The sequence below is a fragment of the Psittacula echo genome (assembly GCF_963264785.1).
Source record: "Psittacula echo genome assembly, chromosome: 4".
Lineage (NCBI taxonomy): Eukaryota > Metazoa > Chordata > Aves > Psittaciformes > Psittacidae > Psittacula > Psittacula echo.
Window position 1 is genome coordinate 50217223 of NC_137738.1, and position 21854 is coordinate 50239076.

A 21854-nucleotide genomic window follows, 5' to 3' on the forward strand; every position below is an offset into this window, starting at 1 on the left:
GTAAAATCAGTCAACTGTCTTTTAGTTATCCAGAAAGCGGAAAAAATATTTAACCTCAATGAAAAAGTTCAATCTACTCAAAACTAACTAAATCACAAAATGTATACGGAAAAACAAAAGGTACTTGCTTGAAAATAACTGAGTACATAGATTACATCATTATAATTCTGAAATTGAAACTTATATGCAGGCACAGGGAAGCTGTGAGGCTTTGCTCGGAGTAATCCCAGAAGAACTTTTCATTTTTAGTTACAGACACCAGTTGGTATATGTGAAACTTACGCACCTAAGGTATTTTAAGGCCCCTACAAACCTGGTATCTAAAATTAAAAATGTGTGATGCATTCAGGATGCATTTCCAGGCTTTCTTTTTGTTGGACATTCAACCATTATTTTCATGTGCCATTCAAAAGAACCCCATTTTCTTTCCCTCCTCTATTCACTCTTGTTTTCAATCACAGCAATGCAGAGGCAGGTCATGCCACTCAGAATTTAATTTCAATGCACAGTATTTCCAGCATCATTTTCTTGCTCCTTCCAGAAAGGTATTTTACAATTTCATCAAAAGAACAAATCTTCAGCTTGGCTTCAGTACAAATACAACTCCAGTGATTTCTCAAACACCTATACATTTTCCACTTCAATCCTCCCTCATCCTTCAGCAAGGTATTATTTCATGTGTTCTACAGATGAAATTCAGAAAACCCACTTCAGAATACTATGACTACAAAAACGTAAAGCCTGGTTATGTACTTAAAAAGTGCTTTCCCCTCTTCTGAGAGTATTGAAGGACAAAATTCCTGTTGACACGGGAATATTAACAAGCCTGAAATATAGTGTATGTCTGCTATACAACAGTGCAATGTTTTAGAGATACCTATGCTACCATGGAACAAACTACAGGTTATATTGCGTTATTGTTTCCCCTAAAAGCCTTGCATAACTTCTGTTTTCATTATTAATTACTGGCATAAACTGTTATTAGTGAACATTCAAATATCAGGAAATTCAGAATACCTTTTCCCAGTCCCCAGTTTCCTGCTGCTTTGTAGAGGAAATGTATGTTCTGTGTTACTTCTTCATGGAAATAATCCCTTATCTTTCTGGTCTCTGACTCAAATGGCCAATTATCTTGATATTCAGCTCTTCAGAGAAATGCCTTTTCACTGCTGCTTCAATAATTTAGCTCTCCTATAGCTAATTTGTCATGCAGCTCATACAATTATTATTTCAAGAGAGAGACTCACAAAGTTTTGAAGTTACATAACAGTTTCACATCATTCTCATTGATGTAGTGCCTAAAGCAGTTATCGTATACAGATGAAGAAAACTTTCTTCATTTATTTTTACACGCTTGGCTATACAATTAAGTTGCCACTGCCAAACCCAAGATGTAGGCTTACAATACCCTACCTGTTCTGCAGTATCTTAGTCTTTAAAGAATGTAAGATATATTACTTTGCTCTAAATGATCTGCCAAAAGAAGAATCAAGTGCAAATACAAACCTGCACTGTGACAGACAAAGCCTGAACTTTCTTCAGTATCTTTATGCTCATAGCATGTCCTGTTCCTTCCACTGACTTTCTCTTTATAGATACACAAAGCCCCTCCACCATACAACATGCAGAAACATAATCTCTAACACAGATCAGGATAACAGGATCCCAGTTTTCACAGGAATGTAGAACACAAAAGACAAACCAGATTTTGCAACTATAAATGCCTACAGAATGCCTTCCTACTACAGATGCCTTACAGAAGATGGTAACCTTTTAGTCTGAATAATGTCAGTGGATCAAGAATCTCAGGAAAAAAATGCAGCCTTTCTTTTAATTTACAACAATATGTAAACCTAATTCCAAGTACAGTTAGTCACATTATCATGGTGTGTATTCTTCACTAAAGCTATCAATCTCAGAGATACTAGCTAATTAAAAAAGATACTATGCAGTTCATAAAAATTAATCCACAGCTTCCGATGTAACAGCACATGTAAATACTCATTTAGCACAATCTTGAATTTTTTTTATGTGCAACCTGACATGGGAAATTTGATTCCTCCAGTCGGCCACATACATTGGTGGCCATGATCCCAAATCTAGAAAAGTTGGTATGGTAACTGTATCAACAGTCTGGAAAGTATCACAGAAAATAGTGCTTAAAGCTATCACATTTCTGATATGTCTCAGTAAGATACAAAACAAAAACATCATACCAGTAGTCATAACTCTCATCCCAGTTGTCAAAATGAACCAGAAAACGATTGTCCACCATGTCTGTTACCGTAGCAACACAAATGAAAGTCGGGTTCTTCTTGTCTACGGCTTCCAGCTTCATCCCCACTCGAAATCCCGACGGAATCACTGTCTACATAGAGAAAGAGATTTAATTGAAAACAGATACTATAAATCCATAAATCACCCCCGTGTTCACAATCAATATATTCATGTCACTTCTAAGGTTCACAATTAGCTGCCACAACAGAGTTGCAGCAGCCTAATTAGCTGATGTGACAGATGCTTAAACACAGAGACTCATGGTTTCTGAAATAAAAAAGCCCTAAACAACGCTGTTAAAATTAAATGTGTTGGGTTTAACTCTTGGATACTCTCTCTGGAAGACTGTGCTTGTTCCACAACATTATGGTGCAAGACACAGTACTAACAACAAGTCTTAAATTTAATTTAATATACTATTTCTGCATGTACCAGATCAGATATTTAAACAAATTAGTAAAAACTTAATGGATCAGAATTGCAGAGGTGAACTGAAGTGGAGGTTGTTATTGTATGTGTTGTAAACATTTTTATCTTAAATTTCAGGTTTCAAGTCTGCCACTACAAAAATGTGCTGCAAGTCTGTACCACACACATGAACATACTAGCAATTTTCCATGCTATTAGTAACAAGTGAGTACTTACTGCATTCTGGTTTTCAAACAGTGATTTAGGAGCAGCTTGAGCCTTGCATGCCTTTAGGTATGAGGGCCAGCTGAATTCTTCTTCCTTATATCCTAAATGAGGATCATAAAAGAAGGGCAAAAAATTACAGGCATGAAACACAAGATGCGTGAAGGTGATCTGATCACAATTGATGAAATTATTTTCCCCATCCAGTTCTGAACTGCTTCTTAAAATTTCAAAACAGAAAAGACTATGTACAACTAACTATTTATTCTAATTTTATATCACCATGTTGAGGAAAGTTACTTTAAAACTACCTATTAATTCTGCCTCAATATAAACTCGATGAGTCTCTGAGGGAGCGCCAATTTGGATTATTTGAAATTTTAGCAGGACACACTTTACAGGAACTTCTAGAGTTCAGAAGAAAGTTGATGAAGCTTTTCTATTTCTACTTGGAAAATAAAGATATTTTATTTACCAAATATCTGGTATTACAAAGAGGAATCACATTTATTAGGGTTGGCTGAGCTTCCTTACCAAAATGTCAAGCTTTCTTTAAACTAACTGAAACTAAACTAAACTCTGTCTTCTTGAGCTGAACATTACTGATTTCTTATAGTTGTCTAGGACTTTCATTTGAACTGCCTAATTTTCATCTGGGAGGAAGACTAGTCATATAAACAAAACTCTAGGAAAGAACTCAGGAGATTTCAGTTTGGTTTTGATATCACCTTCAAAACAAGCCCCTTCTAGTTTCTTAAGGAAAAAATAAGATATTTGTAATATATTGAACTGCATGAAGTTCATTCAAGTTATACTGAACTGCATGAGGTAATTCACAAGGAACAGTTTGTACTTCTAATCTATAAAACAATCCTAAGAGTTGGAAGCAAATAGTCTTCCTCCTGTGTTCTCCTGTTAAATAAGTTATAGAAACATCTACTTTAGTTCCTAAGTTACAATGCAGTAAAACAAGACCAAAACCACAAGGAACTTCAGTGACTGACTGCTTTTTCTGAAATGTGTCAACCGCTTGACTATTTGAAGTGTTACTCAAATATGCCACAGACATATTTGTGGCGTATTTGCTCTGTTTAACCTGCAGAGAATCTCATACTTTTCAAGGAACTGCAAGTAAAGAATCCTTCACCCTCTCTGCATCTGGCTTTCCCACTTATCATTTTAAATACTAGCCAATATACATTAACCTCTAAGTCCATACAACAGTACTTTTCTTTATACTTCAATTGCCTCGTCTTGATACACTATAGCTGTAGATCAACTGTAACCATTTTTAAAGGAATGTGGTATCGAGGCTTTTAATTTTCCCTTTCTAATTTTAGAGGATATTCAAATCTGACGCAAAGTTCACAGGAGACACTATAAAACTCCTACCTACTGTGTGTGTGATGAGATCAGGTACTCATACCTGGACAATGTCCATGGAAAAAGAATTGGCTTCAGTAGACCATGAAAGAGTTTCTGGACAAGGGGCTCTTTCTGTTGCTAAGTGAGGTAGGGAGATCTCTAGCTCCTACCTCATCTATCAAAAAGGGCCAAAGGTGAATTCAATTTAGTCACTATAGATACAGAATAGTCAATGAAATTTTTTACTTTGGGACCTTTGGTGACAGTTAGTTTTCAAGGCTCTTCCGCTCTCTGCTGACTGCAGAGCAGTTCCTCTAAAGTGTTTTCAGAAGATCATGCAGCCTCTGCTGCACCAAATTCTCCCTTTTGCATCTATATGATTCTTGGCCAGTTCAGGCAAAACCAGTATTATCACAGCAGAGCCTGTGATAATTCTAGGAACACTCACACAGCCATTCCCTCTCTGCAGGCCTCACCCACATGAGACAGAAATGTGACCTCCTGTGCACACAGAACAAACAGCATTTTGAAACACCATCTTTTTTTCCTTCCCATGAAGCCCAGTTCAGTTTTGCTGCTCCACCCCCCTGTGCCTGCTGGCAGCCCAGCAGCAGCCACCTGTTGCCTCTGCTGCCACAGGGATGGGAGACATCCTGCTGCAAGGTACTAAGACTTACCCATCCTTTCTGTTTTAATAAACAACAATAGTAATATCTATCAGAAAACATCTAGAATAATATTCTTTCATTCTCATATCCCTCTCACCCTCCACAGTCCTGTCCCATGACAATAAAATAGCCTCAGAACCCTCACCAGGAAAGATCAATTTATGCTTGTTTGGAAAGTTACCCACTTTCAAACCACTCAGAAAACAAGGAGTCAGTTACTGAGCCTCCAAATGCCCCTGAGCATATACCCACCTTACAACCCACTCCTGTGAAGCAGGACACTTCTGTCCAAGCTTGCAGGAATGATTAACCAGGGCCACACTGCACAGAAAAGCAGCCACGATTCCCTGCTCCTTTCTCAGGCCACCAGGTTCCAGACTGCTTGTGGTTTATACTATGAAGGTCATAAATTTGAATTATATCTGTAAAATGAATGGCTACTAATGCAAACCTTTGAGTTCTTCTCTGAAGTGGTATTTTATGTAAGATATGGTGCCCTATGTCATAACTAGCATAGTTTTAGCATCCATATGATTTGCAGTGAGCACTAAAGAGAAATCATTAAAATGTTATACCACAGAAAAATCTAAGCAATCTGTCCAACCCAATAAAAACACACAAGAAGCCCAAACAACCTAAGATCAGCATCTTCTCCATCCCCTTGGAATAACAGAACTCCACAAATATCAGTAAAACTAGAAAAAGTATGTATAACTAGTGAACAGCTGTTTGCCCTCAGCCTCCTTCCAACACATGACTCTCCAATGCTGCTTGTTCTTTCATCCCACATGCAAGGTAAGCTTGCACTGGGCCAGTTGAAGAAATCCCTGAGTACAAAAGCAGGTTTTGCATTCAAACCATATCTCATCAATGATAAAATTGTTTACCACAGAGGTGAAGCAACAGCCAAACCATGCAGAGGCGACAATATTTTGCAGGTCTTAGATAAAAATATTAGAGAACAATCTTGCTATTCAGAGTCAAGAATATGACTTGGAGATAGTACATGGCTGTGCAGGATAACAACCAGATTCCTCACAATCACTTTCATATACCCCCCAACTTGTCTCCCTCAACACCTCTGACAGGCTCCACGACTTTCCTAAGTGAAAGACCTCATTCACTGCTTCAGTATGCTGAAAAAAATAAACAGAAAAGAACAATCTTCCCACCAGCTTAAAACTAGAAGAGAAACTAAAGAAACGTTTCATAAAAGTGACTCAGAGAAAGTCAGTAACTTTCCCACAGCAGCAGTAATTCACAGTTAACAAAATATGAAGCTTTCTAAAGCAGGCATTTAAGACGGAAAAGATTATATAGAACTTCCTAAGTATGCTATTAATAACATCAGTACTCTACAACTGGGGACTACCCATTTGCTACATATAACCTGCTACTTCAGTGGAGGCTAACCTTGTGAGAATTTCCAGTTTATGTTCAGAAACTGCTATTCCTACACAGTTATGCAGAACTGTACCTCAAGCAATACTCCTGCACGGGAGTGGCAGCACTGAGCACTCCCTGCCCTGTAGCCAGAGTTGAGCTCACAGAGCACGCATGAGCAGCACACACTCAGTCATATTCCTGCAAGGCGCAGCCGGAAAACGCTATGCTCTGCCACACTGGCAGGCCCCATGACTCTACACTTCCAGTGGCTTTACCCTCACTTTTCACACTTGAGTGCTTACATCCAGTTTTATAATCCTCCGTAACACATCCTCTTGACCCTGTACACTCATCATTTTGCAGCCCTTCTAAACCACATTATTCTACCTTAACTGTGAATGTCAAAACATCACATTCATCTATTTCTCACTCTCCTTTCTTTAGGATTTGCTCCCTTCATCCCCATATATTCCCTTCCCTGTTTCAAAAGGAAGCCCATTAATCCCTTTTTCCTGGTACAGTTCAGTGCAAATGCCCTCCATTTGCCAAAATTAAAGAGTTACATGAGCAAATGACGTATTTCAACACTTGCACACCGTTTACATAAGCTATGTACAAATTACACTTTCAGGCTTGTAGTCTTACCCTTTTTTCTCCATCCTTATCTGTTCATTCCTCTTTTCACCTCTATTTCAAGCTTACTCTTTTTGGAAAGAGCGCAATCTTTATTGGTATGTGCCAACACATGTACAATAATGACGATCAGTATCTAGTAATGCAAATGTCCTAAGACTTTCCACTAGAGGATTCTCAGCTGCCTGTGAGATGTCAATTTAAGCATACATGTCACCAGAAAGCTGCCATTTTACTTGCAATAAACATTCATTTGGGGTCTAGGTTTACTGCTTAACTTTCTTTCCTAATGCCTTATGAGTGACTCTTACAGTTCATTTTGTTTTCTATGAATTTCCACCAAATAAAAAAGGTAGGATTTCAACCTTCAGATTTTAAACAAGACTTTAAGAGTTTAATTTGCCACGTTCAAATACTCTGACTAAACTGAAACATTTCTGCCAAAAATAAAAATTACAGTACTATACAGGCAGACTTAATCTCAGAACTATGAGAAACCCACACATTTCAATTAAACAATACCTTTTGGTGGATGAAGCTTGTGACCTGTTTTCTCACACCATCCAACAGGATGAATGTCTGAAGAATCAGCGTTCACCCAGAAATCATAACAATCTGGGTATCCATCAAAATGGAGCCGTATTCTGTAGCCACAAACCTAAACGCAAGAACGTACAACATACAACACTGTGTTTTAAAATGTTTGTCCACCACACAACAGCTTCTGTTCAAGTATTATGTATAACAACAGTGTGTTTTCAGTCAGCCTTTTACTTCCGCTAAAGTCAATACTGGATGAATCAATTCATTTGATAAAAAGAATAAAAAAGCAAAAGTATTCTCAAGTCTGAGTGCCTCTTCGTCCAGTAAAAAGAATTAACTAAAAGCTAGATGTTGCCATTATTGTCTAAAAACTTGAAAACTGTTCAACCCAACATCAGAACAAAGCAGAAACCTGACAGAAAAACATGAATACATCCAATACAATCATGGACAAAGCACAGATAATGATGCTCTCAAGCTATCCCAATTAATTAATATCCAAGGGAGCACTCAGTAATAACTATGTTCAACAGGCTCTCCAGAGAGATACTGAGAACACTGAAGATGAGAAGTAAGTGGAAGTATCACCCATAACCTTCATTATTTCAATAAGTAATAAGTTAACCACTGAGAGGAAGAGAAAAATGGCAAAAATTCTCTGCGCAAAAATTCTCCACATCTTCCTGAGTTATGACAGTCACCAGTGAAAATCTCTTGACATCAAAGTCACCCTGTTTTGTATTTAATTTATACTCTGACATAACTTTCAGTTTGCCATCTCAGAATTCTGTGGAATCCAGGTCACCCATCTACTGACATAACATCCTCAAGAAAACGTAACAGACATCTACAGAAATGGGATATGACTATGGGCCATGAAGAGATCCAGAAATGAGAACACAAAAGCCTAGGCTATTAAAATATTAACTGCAAAACTGCTATTGCCTAGAATACAGTGACACAGTACCTACCTACCCCTGTTTTAATTCTAATTTTAATGTTTCCATGTTTTAATTCACAAAACAAAACCAAAAAAGGATCCTTGGTTAAACTATTTAAAAACTAATAAGGTATGTTTGACAGACACATAAAATGTAACTGAAAAACAGGTTCTCATTTATACTACTAAAAGCAAAGAAGCTAGCCCTGAGAAAAAATATTTCATAAAGTGTAGCAAAACCACAAACTGCATTTATATTGTATATATTGTATACTGTTTATATTGTATACTAACTTGTAGAAGTTGCCAATACAGGCAATTTTGGAGGCCATCAGCCTGGAAAAATTAGTGCAACTGCAATACAAGAAAGTGCAAATGCTTTCAAACGTCTATAAAACTACTATATATCAGGTGTCAACTTATGTTTTCCTGCTTACTTTGTCTTTTAAATATAGATCTAAACTACAGGATTACAGAAAAATCACACATCGTCCAACTAGTGTAATGCTGTTTCTTCTAGATGCTTACGTTAAATACATGTAAACAGTCACTGCTGTATGGCATTGGATAGTCTTTACATGCCTGTCAGGTAAATTTAATACATCATTATTAAGTTAAAAACCATTTTCCCACATACAATTTCTGTCTGCTTGTTAGGGTTGAATGAGCTCTTTCAGCTACTGCTGGTTTGGTTCAGTCTCTCCTGTAATTGCACACCATGGTTGCTCGCAGCCTCTACTTACTTCAGCCACTGTGAGAACACAGTATATTGACTGGTGCTCAGGATCCACACCCTCCAGCTTCATCCCTACTTTGAATCCATTTTTGTTGTATGGGAAAGACTGATACTACAATGAAAAAGAACAGTTTCAATACTTCTGAAACTATAAAAGAGAAAGAATATCTTTACAAGCAAAAGAACAATGGTTCTTATTCATAAATCACTGTAAAGTAAGTTTTGTATTTTTAAAAATACAGTGGAAAAGAGAGAATGATTGTTTAAAAACCACCTTGATACCAGAACGACTTAAAACTTGAGAGAATGTAAGAAAATTTAAAAAGTTAGCAAAAAGGTTAATTAAGGGAAAAAAAGTGACATCATTTACCCTCAACTTCTTTCACTAGTTGTCAATAAAACATTTTAACAATGTACTCATTGATTTTTTCAGCCTGCTTAGTAACATTTTGACACCTTTTTGTCATCTTTCCTATTATAATAACGATGATGCTATAGTTTGCCTTTTAATTTCCACATCTCAGGGTATGAAAAATGAGCTGTATGGCAGAAATATGAAACATTGTTTGTATATAGGGATGGCCTCTTTGATGCCATTTTCCTCTTTATATGTTGAGTCCAGATTAGCTAGTTTTTCAGGAATACTTTTGCATCACAGGAACATGACTACCCTTGTAACCCATTACAACAAACCCAGAGGAATATCTTTCAAAGAAGATGAAGTGAAAACAATGCTAAGCAGAACAGTTTTTTCAATTGGAAGGCATCAGCATCCCATGTATCATGCTCCCTGCCCTCTGTTAAAGAAGGATATTAATGTTAAATTGGAGGGATTACCAGAAAAATAACTAAAACTGAAGAGAGTTTCTTTCCACAGGTTAACAAATTCACAGCCAGTTTTATGTCCCAAATGGTTATAGCAAAATATGGGAGAAGCATCTTATATGCCACTCCTACCTTCTGTTCCTGCCTAAAAGCTATGCATGCTCCCTAGCCACCTGCAGTATCTTTGCAGTCAATGGAAAGAGAATAGTACCAAGGGAGGTACTCAGAGAGGTCTCACCTACTCAGAAGGAAGCAAATCCTCTCTTTGGTGGCTTTGGCTGCAACTGCTATAACTGAATAATAAACCCAGGAGAAAAAAAAGCAGTGCATGGCACAAGAGCAGGAATACAGTCAAGGGGAAAGGAAATGGAGAACCAGACTAGTTTAAATCAGCCTAAAGTGGCCAGCTAATAGATGTTTAACCACAGCTCTAAGTCCCTATCTAAAAATAGCTTAGATAGTTTTGTAGACCTCAGTTAAAGCATCGGAGTATCTGACTGCAGAACATGCATTTGAGAAGTTATTTCATTCAAACATCACCATACTTCTTTATTATCAATGAATGTTTAATGAAGTTACACTGTGCATAATTCGAGATACTTCCTCCAGAGGAAATGTGAAATGTGAAAGCAGAGCATTTTTTTTTTTTTTTTTTTTACATTAATAAACTCAAATTTTTAAAGTTCACCTTGGTACACAGACTTGCAGTTAATGTCATCTATATTGTAAACACTTCACAGATAAAAAAACTCTGGAAAACTGAAATCCTAGAAATACTGACACACTGCAGAACAATAGCAAAAAATGTAACTGACATTTTGCTAAAGCAAGCACAAATAAAATTACAAAGAAAGGAAACAGTTAAAAGGTCAAAAATGTGTTTATCCTTTCATTATTATAATAAACATTACTGTACAAACACTACAAAATTCTACAAACAAAACACTAAAAATTAAGCCATTATCACACAGGTATTTCCTAAAATTTAAGACATGAATTAATCACTATTCTTTTCATTATCAAATCTAAAACTTCTAAGGCAACACAATCTGTTTTTCTGTTACAGCAAAATAACAGGCAACTTTTAGAAGACTAGTAACTTTAACATTCTTCAAGAGATTTCAGTTTTGTGCATTATTCTCAGTACATCACCCAAGATAAAGTTATGGCAAACTTAGTAATCACACATTACCTTCACAAAAACATTTAAAGATACTTTGTTAAGGACAGATACAAGAATAAAATAAGAGTAAATGTACTGTCAGTCAGCAAATGAGGAGATGGCAAACTAAGGATCACAAATGCTTATGTATGGTGCAAGAACATATACAAACCCCAAAAGATTACACGAGGGGAGCTGGGGATTGAAAAATGAAAATTCAGGGGTCAATAATTTTTTTACTGAAGCAGAAACAGCTTGTCAGTCACAGCCTAGAAATAACTGTAAGATTTAAGTACCAAAAAATGGCAAGGACTCTGTTACCCTGACCATTCCTAATTAAGGATATGAAAAAACACCATGAAAAGTACCGCTTTCGAACTGGAAAAATAGAGGAAAAAAAAAGAATAATTCTCACAATCCAAATGGAAAACGATGATTCAAAATCAGTGGTGATGTGTGGGGTTCAGGCTTTTTTTTTTTTGTTGGTTTTTTGTGGGTTTTGGTTTTTTGGGTTTGTTTTATTTTGCTTTGTTTTTTTAACTTACCTGTTCCTGTGGCTTGTTTGTGCATCTGTAAAAAATTACCTGGACACTTCTGAGTGCTATTAACAATTCTCTCTTCACTACACACTTTAAATACTGCACACTATATAAAACCCTAGAGTTACCCAGGGGCTAAAGAATTTAAAAAAAAAAAATGAAATAATATGCACTGAATGAGAAAGGTACACTGTGGAGAAAAATAAAGGAAACAGTACATCATCATGTAACTCCAGACTTTACCACTACAGTGCCCAGAAAGGCTGGTATATGCCTGTGTGCCACCAAGAGCATTTCATGGAACTTCAGAGAGGCAGAGCAATGCTTTGTAAATCTACGTTCTAGACAGAGACACTACATATCCAGATTCTTTTTCTTCTTAAATTTTCAACCACTAAATAGCACAGGGGTATATAACTAAGGATGGTTGGGTAACTGTCCTTCTTGTGCCTACAAATCTATGGATTCTGTACATTGCAATCCTGGTTCTTTATTTTTGTATGTCAGTAATGTCTAAAAGCACCAATTAAAGGTCAGCATCACATGCACATGTAAACTGAAAAGCTAATCTCTACACGAAAGATTTAACAGTTGAAGCATAAAGCAAACTAAGAAATGGATACAAGAAACAGACTACAAGTTTGAACAGAATTATCAAAAAATAATACTGGATATACATAGCAGAAGTACAGCAGCTGAGACACGTTCACATGTTTTGCCACGTTTTGCAAGAAATGAGAACAGAATGAAAGCTTTGTGAATTTGCGTACAGAATTCTCTTCCAAGCAAGAGAGGCAGCACTAGAGAAAGCACTGAAGTGAGAAATGACAAAGACTACCATAGCCAGCAAAGGACAAGCAAGAGATGATTATGTGACATCCAGTCAGATGACAGACAAAAAGGAACAAGTCAAACCAGTATCTAATGTAATAACATATGTCAGCTGGAGGTGCAAAAAGACAGGTAATATAATCAAAGCAACAAGCCAAAAGATTACCTTTGTATCACCTTTCTAAATATGTTTGAAGAGAATGATATAAATAAAAAATGAGAGTATGTTATTAGATGCTTAGCTTCAGAGATTAGAAAGAAAGGCTAGAACTTGCAGATTTTGGAAAAGCATCTGCTTTCTGTAGTCTCAGTTGACAGCATTCATCTGCAACTACAGAATTCTCTGAAAAAGCAAAGAAAGACAACTTATTTCACATGTTCCAACTACCCTGATGATTGCTGATGGATAGCATTATTTTAATCACGTAGGGTTTTCCCCAGGGAATCTTAAAATCTCCAAATGAAGTTTTTTTAATTATTTCCTAGAAATTTCGTGATCTTAGGTAGCTGACTCAAACTTCAGAATGTCATACCTCTTTAAAAAGCTTAGTAGGTACTGCAATAGCTTTTTCTTCCTCCAGATAGGATGCCCAACACCATGCTTGCCTTCCTTTAGACGGTATAGCTGTAAAGAAGCACACAACAGCAAAAGAATTCTGTAACTGTTACTTCTGAAGAAAAACAAAGCAAAAAACCCTAAACAACATTTTAAAGTTAATAATACACTTATCTCAAATCTACATTTTATTAAATGCATTAATGGAGTTTCTCAGTACTTATTTCTATGAAATAAGTAGCTCTGTAGGTTTAACAGCACCCGGAACATGAAGGTTCCTGGTTTGCATAGAAAGATTTCCAGCAACAGAAATTTGATTAGTAGTAAGAAAGAGGTCTTTCAGGTGACAAGAACAACTTATGAAGTCTTGTCCCCCATCCTTTTTCCCTTATTGCTCATTTGAAGCATTAAGATATGCAATTTGCCAATGTGTCAAAAGACCAGTTAAACTCACAAAGTAGCTCAATATTTTATTTTTTTCCTGAGAATTTCTTTGCCAGGAAAGCATTTGCAAATGGATGGAACTCGTGACATGTGGGTTTTTTTTGATCACAGTTGAAATACTCAATTCTTTAACCCTATTCAGAATGCTTTTAACCTACTCCATCTTTGTAGTTTGATGGTTTTGGGTGGAGAGGCAGTGATTTAACAGTAATTTCTCCAAGTCATCAAAACTGTCACTAGTGCTTTCTTCCCCCCATCATGACAACAATCTCCAGTTTCAGGTTTGCTTGTATAGTATGAATACTCGCATACACTTGCACGGAAATTGTAATATTGGTTACAGTCCACCTTAATATTGGCTACAGTTACGTCAGTGAATAACAGTTTTTAGGCCTTGAAAATAAGGCACTAAGTACACTAGCAAAAGCCAGGAACTTCAAAACCAAATGGTTTGTGAGGCTGGCCATGTATGTATCTACTTTCATACACCTCCGCCCTGCTCTACTGATCTTTACCTAAAATGCTGCCTCTGCACATGCAGCTTAGCATTTCTGACCATAAGCTTACGCTGCCAGGAGGATTCCTCACAGCCCGCATTATGATTTTGGATCGATCCTGATCGTGGACTACTCAGAAGAGAAGTAAGTCCCTTAAGTAATAGTCTGGCTAAGTACTTTTATGATTAAAACATGAACCATAACAATAACAATGCCAAACTCTCCTGAAGAAAGCTGATAATGTAACCAAAAGATAACAAAATTCAGAATGACAGCGATCGCTCAACACTATTAAAGCACATTCATCTTTTTTTATCTGTGATTTACCCAGTTTTTATCTACGCCATTTAAAAGATGTGTTGCTCAGCACAATACAGTTATGTGCTTGGTTCTGAATATAAATTGGCCTTTTATTCCAAGTCTCTTGTGCTGAACTGACATTTTCCCAAATAAAAACAAACAGAAGAAATCTGTACGGATCATTGTCAGTGGACAGCAGTGATTCTCATAGAGCATCAGCTTTGTGCTTGTATCTCACAAGCTTCTTATCACACCTCAGCTCTGGAAACAACTGTAGAAATAATATTCTTATTTCAGGAGCAATTCTATCTCGTGGGGGATCTTCCATAACTTTTATGTGTTGCATCTTCAATCAGTATTTCATCTGCCTAGTGTGCAGCAGAGCTGTTCGGAGCTCTGTGATGATTAGTGGCCCGGCAACTTCTGGTAATGGTTCCCAGTCTACCATAAGAAACACTTTGCAGGGCAAGATGTAGGTTTGTGCTTGGTGTACCACTGAGGTATAATAGCTACTGATTCTCTCATTCTTCCTAAAAGTATCAGCTTGAAAAAACTGCACTCATTTAAAATATGTTTTATTATGCCGCTTGATGCAGTGTATGTCCCTTTGGACTGATTACAGCAATTATTTCTAAACAGTTCTACTAATGTATCTCCTTCCAGCACATACAGTAGATACAAAATTGATCCCCAAGGAAACAAAAGTAAACTTTCAGTTCCACTTTAATACATGTCTTTCAACATCTGTGAACAAAATGGGCCTGATTCCCTTTAATATTGACACTCTTTAGAAGGATGAAAAAAATCCCTAAAATGTGTATCAATTACACTTACACTCACTATATCCTCCTCCACTGTGCCAGAGGTATATAAACTGGTTCTTTGTAAAAGGTAATCAATCTCCAAGTGATGGGGTTTTTCCCCATAATTCTCTTGGCTCTTGCAAATTTTCAGTCCTTAAAACTTAATTGCTATAAGTAACACTAATGCTTTCTTTTTACAGAACTGAACTGGAAAAAAAAAAATGTATTCAATAGGGAATACAAATTCAGTCAAACAACGCTGGCAATTCACAATAAGAGATGGATATTACCTAAAGAATTGATAGCTGAGATTTTTATTTTGTAATATAACTTACTTTGCTTCAAAACTGTTATTTCCCCTTTTCTTTTTCTCCTGGCTCTCTGTGAGACTCTCAAGATCCTTCCTTCAGGTTTGTCTTCCTAAATTAAAAAAAAAAAAAATAGAGTAACATCATTAGTTCAGAAGTCTAGTACAGTAAAAGCGGAGACACTCAATGTTTAACTATGACTGCATTTAAATGGCTACTGACATAGCTCTCTGCTCAAACAAACCTGCACTGTGAGGGTGGTGAGGCACTGGAATGGACTGCCCAGGGAGGTTGTGAATGCTCCATCCTTGGCGGTGTTCAAGGGCAGGTTGGATGAGGCCTTGGGTGGCATGGTTTAGTGTGAGGTGTCTCTGCCCATGGCAGGGGGGTTGGAACTAGATGATCTTAAGGTCCTTTCCAACCCTAACTAGTCTATGATTCTACGATTCTATGTCTAATAAAAACAAAGCAAGCCATCACTGACAAATCACAGCAAACACAATGAAAATGACAGAGGACTCTCAATGCCCAGCACTGAGCCAGCCAGCCATGTCTAGACCAGGGACAGATCCGAAACCCTGCAGCAGGCCTTAATGCACCAGAGACAAATAGCAGTATTTTTGGTATATTCATGCTTCCAAAATAATTTAAAGGAAAACCTCTTACAGCTTTAGTCTGTTCTTTTCAAATGTACAATTGCTTTACTAACTATAAAATGGCACTGATCCTTTTTATTTATTTCACTGTTTGTGTATTGACAGTTTTGTTAACTGCTGAATAGATGAAGAGACTAAGTACCCATTTAGGAAGGCAGACACATGGAGGCAACAGAAGTGTCCCCTGACTTTTGCCTAAGACACTGTTATACAGACAGCTACAAATTCCCTTCCAACAACCCTCCGGTCTTCAGCCTTTTGACAACTTGGCACTTCCAGAGCTCTCCCCTTCTCCCTCAAAATTGTGCTCCTCCCAGCAGTATCAGAGCTACTGGGAAGAAAACAAATATTGCAGGAAAACAAACATTACAGGAAGATACTGTGATAACTTAATTCTAAAATTAAGAATAAAAGCAAAAGGAAAAAACCAAAAGGTACCCCAGAAGACATTATACTAACATAAACCAGAATCATATCTTTATCCACGATTTTCTAAGGCAAATTACACTAAGAAAATCAAAACTATTCTCTTCCTAAGTGCAATGTAGCTTTCTTTGTAAATAAATTGTTGGTCTGTAGTCATTTATTTATGTGCAGAGTGACAAAGTGACAGGTAATGGCAAGTATGTACTCCTATTTTTCTATGCTGAACATATAACAAGTCTAGGTTAGTATCATTTTTCCTTTAAATTCTTTTTGTTCTTTTCTTACAAAAGGAAGCAAAAGAGTTCAAAACCAGCTCTTATCACTTCATTGTCAATAATTACAATTTACTGATGAGGCATAACTAAATTGGTGAGTGAATCAACTAGGTATTGTGGTGCTGACAGAGTGATGCCGTCACTTCTCTTTGCAGACTGATGAAGTTACTGACATTGCAATATAAGGCAAAACTCCCACTGAAATACTTGCAGGAATGGGTTTATGATGCATACTAACAGTTTCATCAGGATTCTCTTTCTTCTCCCCATTATCCCTGGACTCTTCTCTGAGAGGCAACTTTGCTTTTCTTTTCCGAATGCCTTTGGAATCATCTTCCCCATTGCATTCCACACTGGGCTTTTCCTCCTTTGGTTCTCTATTACAAGAGTAACACAATGACACAAAGCCAATATTATTTCACTTCTCATATTCATAAAACAAGTAAACAGTGAGGAAATCTGAAGGTCAAGTTGGTTCCAGAGTATTATACCAAATATATTCTTAGAAATGCTACTGGAAATTACATCTGTCAGATGAACTAATCTGAAAGACACACAATAGCAACTGCAGAAAGAAAGCTGTCAGCTTAGACTGAACAAGTTCTGCATGTTTTAAACAGTGTGTCTTTTCCCATGTACCATAAAGTCTCACGGAGAAGCAAACTGTGAAATGCTTAGGACTGCAGGGCAGTTTACAGACAGAAAAGCAAAGGTAATTGTTAAGACTGAAAAATCCAATTGGAGAAAGTTGGTATGTGATGTACAAATTGCTAAACATGTAATCAGAACAGAAAACTTCAAAGCAATTAGCTAAAAATGAAGGAAAATGCACAAAAAAAAAAAAAAATCATAGATGTTAAAAACTGCCATAATGCAGTAATATATAATACAAAACGGGCACACTAACACAAGCCTTCTTTTATGAAGAGACGAACTGCACTAGCTAAAAGGAACTGAGAAACTACAGTATGTCCATGTTTTCACTCACTGTCATCTATAACATAGCTCTTGCACTTAATTACCACACCAACCATCTCATTACTGATTATCTTAATTCTCATGATTATGAAACAGGGTGGGAGTCTGACACTGATTCATGCATCCCATAGACTGTTTTACCACTTTATCTGCCAGTAGAACACAGCACACTGAGCAAAAAAGACTGCCTTCAACATCAGTGTTAGACAAAACCAAATACTGTTAATGCATGCACATAAAAAACAGTGGAAGAACATTAGAAACCAACAGAAATTCACCAAAATGTGTCTGCTTAATATCTCCCTTTGATTTCATGCTGCATTTATGCCAAATTCTTTGTTTCTATGCATTATAAAAGCACCTACTTGTTTTTTACTTGCTGGGCACATTTCTGGCTGCAAAACTTTCCTTCAGGAACAAATTCTTCTATGGTACCATAGTGGTAACAGTTTTCACAGAAAACAAGTCCATCCATTTTTGCAGTTTCCTTCAACCTTGTGGGGATCCCTGTCTTTTCTGAAAAGGCTGTACAATGAAAAAAAATAACTTCACTTAGACAGAGGTGACACATTTCCAACCATCCTCAGCAGGCCTTACTAAGCAAACAGGAAAACAGAAGTCACACCACTCTTGTTAGAATTAAGAACTGGGAGTTAGTGTCTGTATGGGATTCATATTCCTGACAAGGAAACTAGGCTTTCATATTGCAACACAAGAGAGAGGAATCCACCGATTTCATGCTTCTGCAATCAGTGAAACATTGACACTCCTTGATGTGACTACTTGTGGAAGGAGTGAATTTTGTGAAAGGCACCGCACTGACTACCCAGCCATCACTGCATGGAACCCATCATCTCACCTCCTGCTGACATGCCTCATTTTTGACCTGTATAAAAGGTCATTTGGGAAAAAGATTTGGGGGGGAATTATCTTTCAATATGTGAACTTATTTCTGGAAGTAAATCACTGACTAAATCTACAGTCCCTCAGAGCAGTAGCTACTGCTCAACCTGCCTGATACCCACAAGAAGTAAAAAAATCACTGATTTGTAACAATATTTTTTCAAATACAAAGTTACTCATCCTAAGCTAAAATTTCTCCACAAGAGGTGTGTAGACTGAGAGAATGCAGTTTCTTTCACTCAAAGGCAAGTGTGAAGCACTGTAAAATTCTCCAGCTTCTATATCAGGTCGTTGACTTTGCATCCCCCCAAAAGACAAATTTCAAGTCATAAACTCATTCTTTTGCTTGAGCACTCTACTGTTTTTGAAGGCAGAGTCAAATGAACTCATCTGTGCAGACTATCTCCACCAGAGGAATGTATCATTTATTGTTTCATTTTCACTCCAGCATCATTAGCAGTTCAAAACAACTATTTCCTCTCACAATGGAAAAATTCAGCAATATTTTTACTTTTGGAGAGCATTAAATTAATCAAGAACAGTCTAAGGTGAGTAATCTAGGTAATCTAGGATGATTACATGGCATATTTATGTGTCCATAAACATACTTTAATTCAGTATTAGCATTATTTGTTTGGGGTTTTTCAGGTTTCCCAGACCAGAGGTGATAATAGTTGTGCACTTTACTGCAGTTAACTGTGACCTCTCAATCTAAGGAGAGAACCTGTTTTGCCACTATGTTATCACACTGTTGCTACTCTCATTAGAGATCTGAATATTGAATAACTATCACTACCTTGGAGACAGATCTACAGAACAGAGTAGCTGTGGTCTGAAGCTGAAGACCTCACAGCTGAGGTCCAAACTACTTTCCTACTGGTCTAAATGTTTTGCCTATTCACAAAAGACAAGACTTAATGGTGGGAAAGTAGCAAAGGAAAACTATCACTGACTTTGCTTATTGTGTTTATACTGGTAATTATTAAATCAAAATTTTAAAGTCTGCTTTTCAAAGACTTTACAGAATGTGTATTTTAAAAGCAAATTGGTAAAATACAGTATCAACAAGGAAATAAACTAGGTAGTTGTAAGTAATCACAAAACCAGTTGTGATATTCTCTTTCACACTAATCCTTCATTGCTGGAATCAGAGTATCAAGATTTTCAGAACTTATGACCATGTAAAACCAGCTTTCTTTGAATAAAAAAGGTGTTTCCTTAGATCAGTATTTTAAATCCAGGAAATACCTTATCTGGCAGACAGATACTACAACTATTAAATTTTTATTATTCAAGATAAACAGAAATGGTTACTACACATTAATTTTAATACTGTAAAAAAGCATAGTCAGCAGGAGCAAGACAAGAGTGCAAACATACATTGACATCAGTGGTAACAGCTGAGCAGCAGCCAGCATCATGCGAAGGAAGTTTACAGTGCACAGTATTTCAGTCACAAATGAACTGTAGGCAGATAGTAAAGTCTGTGGGCAGACTGGTGAACTAGTTCAACAAAAATAACTTCTGAAAAATTCTCAGTGATTTAAAGTAAGAAATTGACTATTTTGTAAATCTGACAGAGGGGAAAAAACAATTCTAAACTTAGAAAAAGTTACTGTTAGAGAAAAACATGACAGGAATTGAACTTCAGATGTTTAACAGTGGAATTATTTCCTTTAAACTTAAAATGTATTTCTTTTCATACTTATTACTACCCCAAGAAACAAGTGAAATCAGAGATACCCTGTGCATTAGAGCAAATAAGGTTGGGTTTGTCTGATTGTTGGGGGTTTTTTGCAGGACAACCTTTCAAGAAAAACTGATATATTAAAATACAGTCTGCCACAGAAAATGTCTATCACCTCTTAACTGACCTTCTTGAGCAGTTGGAACCATCCAGGTAGTGGTAGCAGTTGCCTTTTTAACACTTTCCATCTCAGTTTCATCTGTAATCACTTCCAGGGCCCCAAATTCATTCACTCTAAACTATAAAAAAAAAACAAATGCCATAGAAAACAGCAAAAATTTACTAATACGCTCTTTTGGCATCTTCTTCTATTCACTGAGATAATTTTTACAGTGTCCTCACCATATTACCTGATTTCTATGTGTATCTGCTTATCCCCAAGGAATTGGAAACATGCCTTTTTTGTTTCTACCAAGCAAAATGCAAAATCATTTTGTTATCTAAAAATATTAATCTGCAATAGATAATGCTATAAATTGCCCCCACACGCACACACAATAATCCAAAAATCAATAACAGAATTTCATGGGAAAATCTCCTAGCTGTATGCTTTTCATTGCCAGCAAAACAACACACTTCACTCACTGAGTACTTTTGTCGAGGAAAAGGGAACTGAATGTCAAATACAAATGCTTCACAGAGTACAGAAATTTCAGCATCCTCTGAAAAGACAGTACTTCTCTGCTGTAAAGTGCACATAAATAAAGGCAGTTTATGAGCTGTTTAATTACATGCTGAACATGGTATTACTGTCAGCCAGAAGCAAGGCTCAACAATACCCCACATGCTGTGCTGCTTACACAGGAGCACCAGGAGTTATAGCCACTCTGCTGCCAGCAGAAAACCATATTCCAAATGCTGTAATGATTACAGCACTACCAGATGAAAATAAACATCAACTTTCCAGTCACTATGTTGTTTGCGGGCCCAGTTGGTTACACATGTTGAACTCAAGGCAGCATTCTGTTACTGATTGCCTGCTCTGAACACTGAAGGGGTATTCCTCTGAGCTTTGCACAGAGGACAGGTCTCTAGAAGTGTGATGCAGTCACCAATGGAGATCAACAAGAATAATTACACCTGAGAGTCTTCTCAAAGCTCCACAGCACTCGCCTGTGAGAATGTTCCTTAGGGGCAATAGCATGAAGCCCATTTCTACTTCTCTGGTCAGACAACTTCACCTGGGGAAAATGAGAAGGGGAACCATTGCCTGGCACTATGCTGACCTTCTCTGTGCCTCCAGAGGCTGCAAGATGAATTGGACCCTGTTATGGTATAGTACTGAAAATAAGCCATTCCGACTGAAAGAAAAGCTAAGCCCCATGCATATATACCACAACAGTGTGCTTTCACTAATACAGTCCTTCCAACTTCAGCATTTGCAAAGAACCGCTGAGTCCTAAGGAATGTGACCTAAGCTGAG

The 21854-nt window shown here is 37.0% G+C and overlaps 1 protein-coding gene across 1 annotated transcript in view; it reads right to left on the reverse strand.

Annotated features, from left to right (window-relative positions):
- Nucleotides 1-21854, reverse strand: part of L3MBTL3 (L3MBTL histone methyl-lysine binding protein 3) — an 82796-nt gene that overhangs the window by 39704 nt on the left and 21238 nt on the right. Inside the window, exons 3-11 of the mRNA XM_080615766.1 lie at nt 20559-20670; nt 18147-18306; nt 17042-17180; nt 15474-15558; nt 13072-13163; nt 9189-9293; nt 7485-7620; nt 2923-3014; nt 2217-2368 (exon numbers count right to left, since the gene is read on the reverse strand). Of these exons, the coding sequence (XP_080471892.1) occupies nt 2217-2368; nt 2923-3014; nt 7485-7620; nt 9189-9293; nt 13072-13163; nt 15474-15558; nt 17042-17180; nt 18147-18306; nt 20559-20670 (1073 nt within the window). The remainder of the gene's footprint in view (nt 1-2216; nt 2369-2922; nt 3015-7484; nt 7621-9188; nt 9294-13071; nt 13164-15473; nt 15559-17041; nt 17181-18146; nt 18307-20558; nt 20671-21854) is intronic.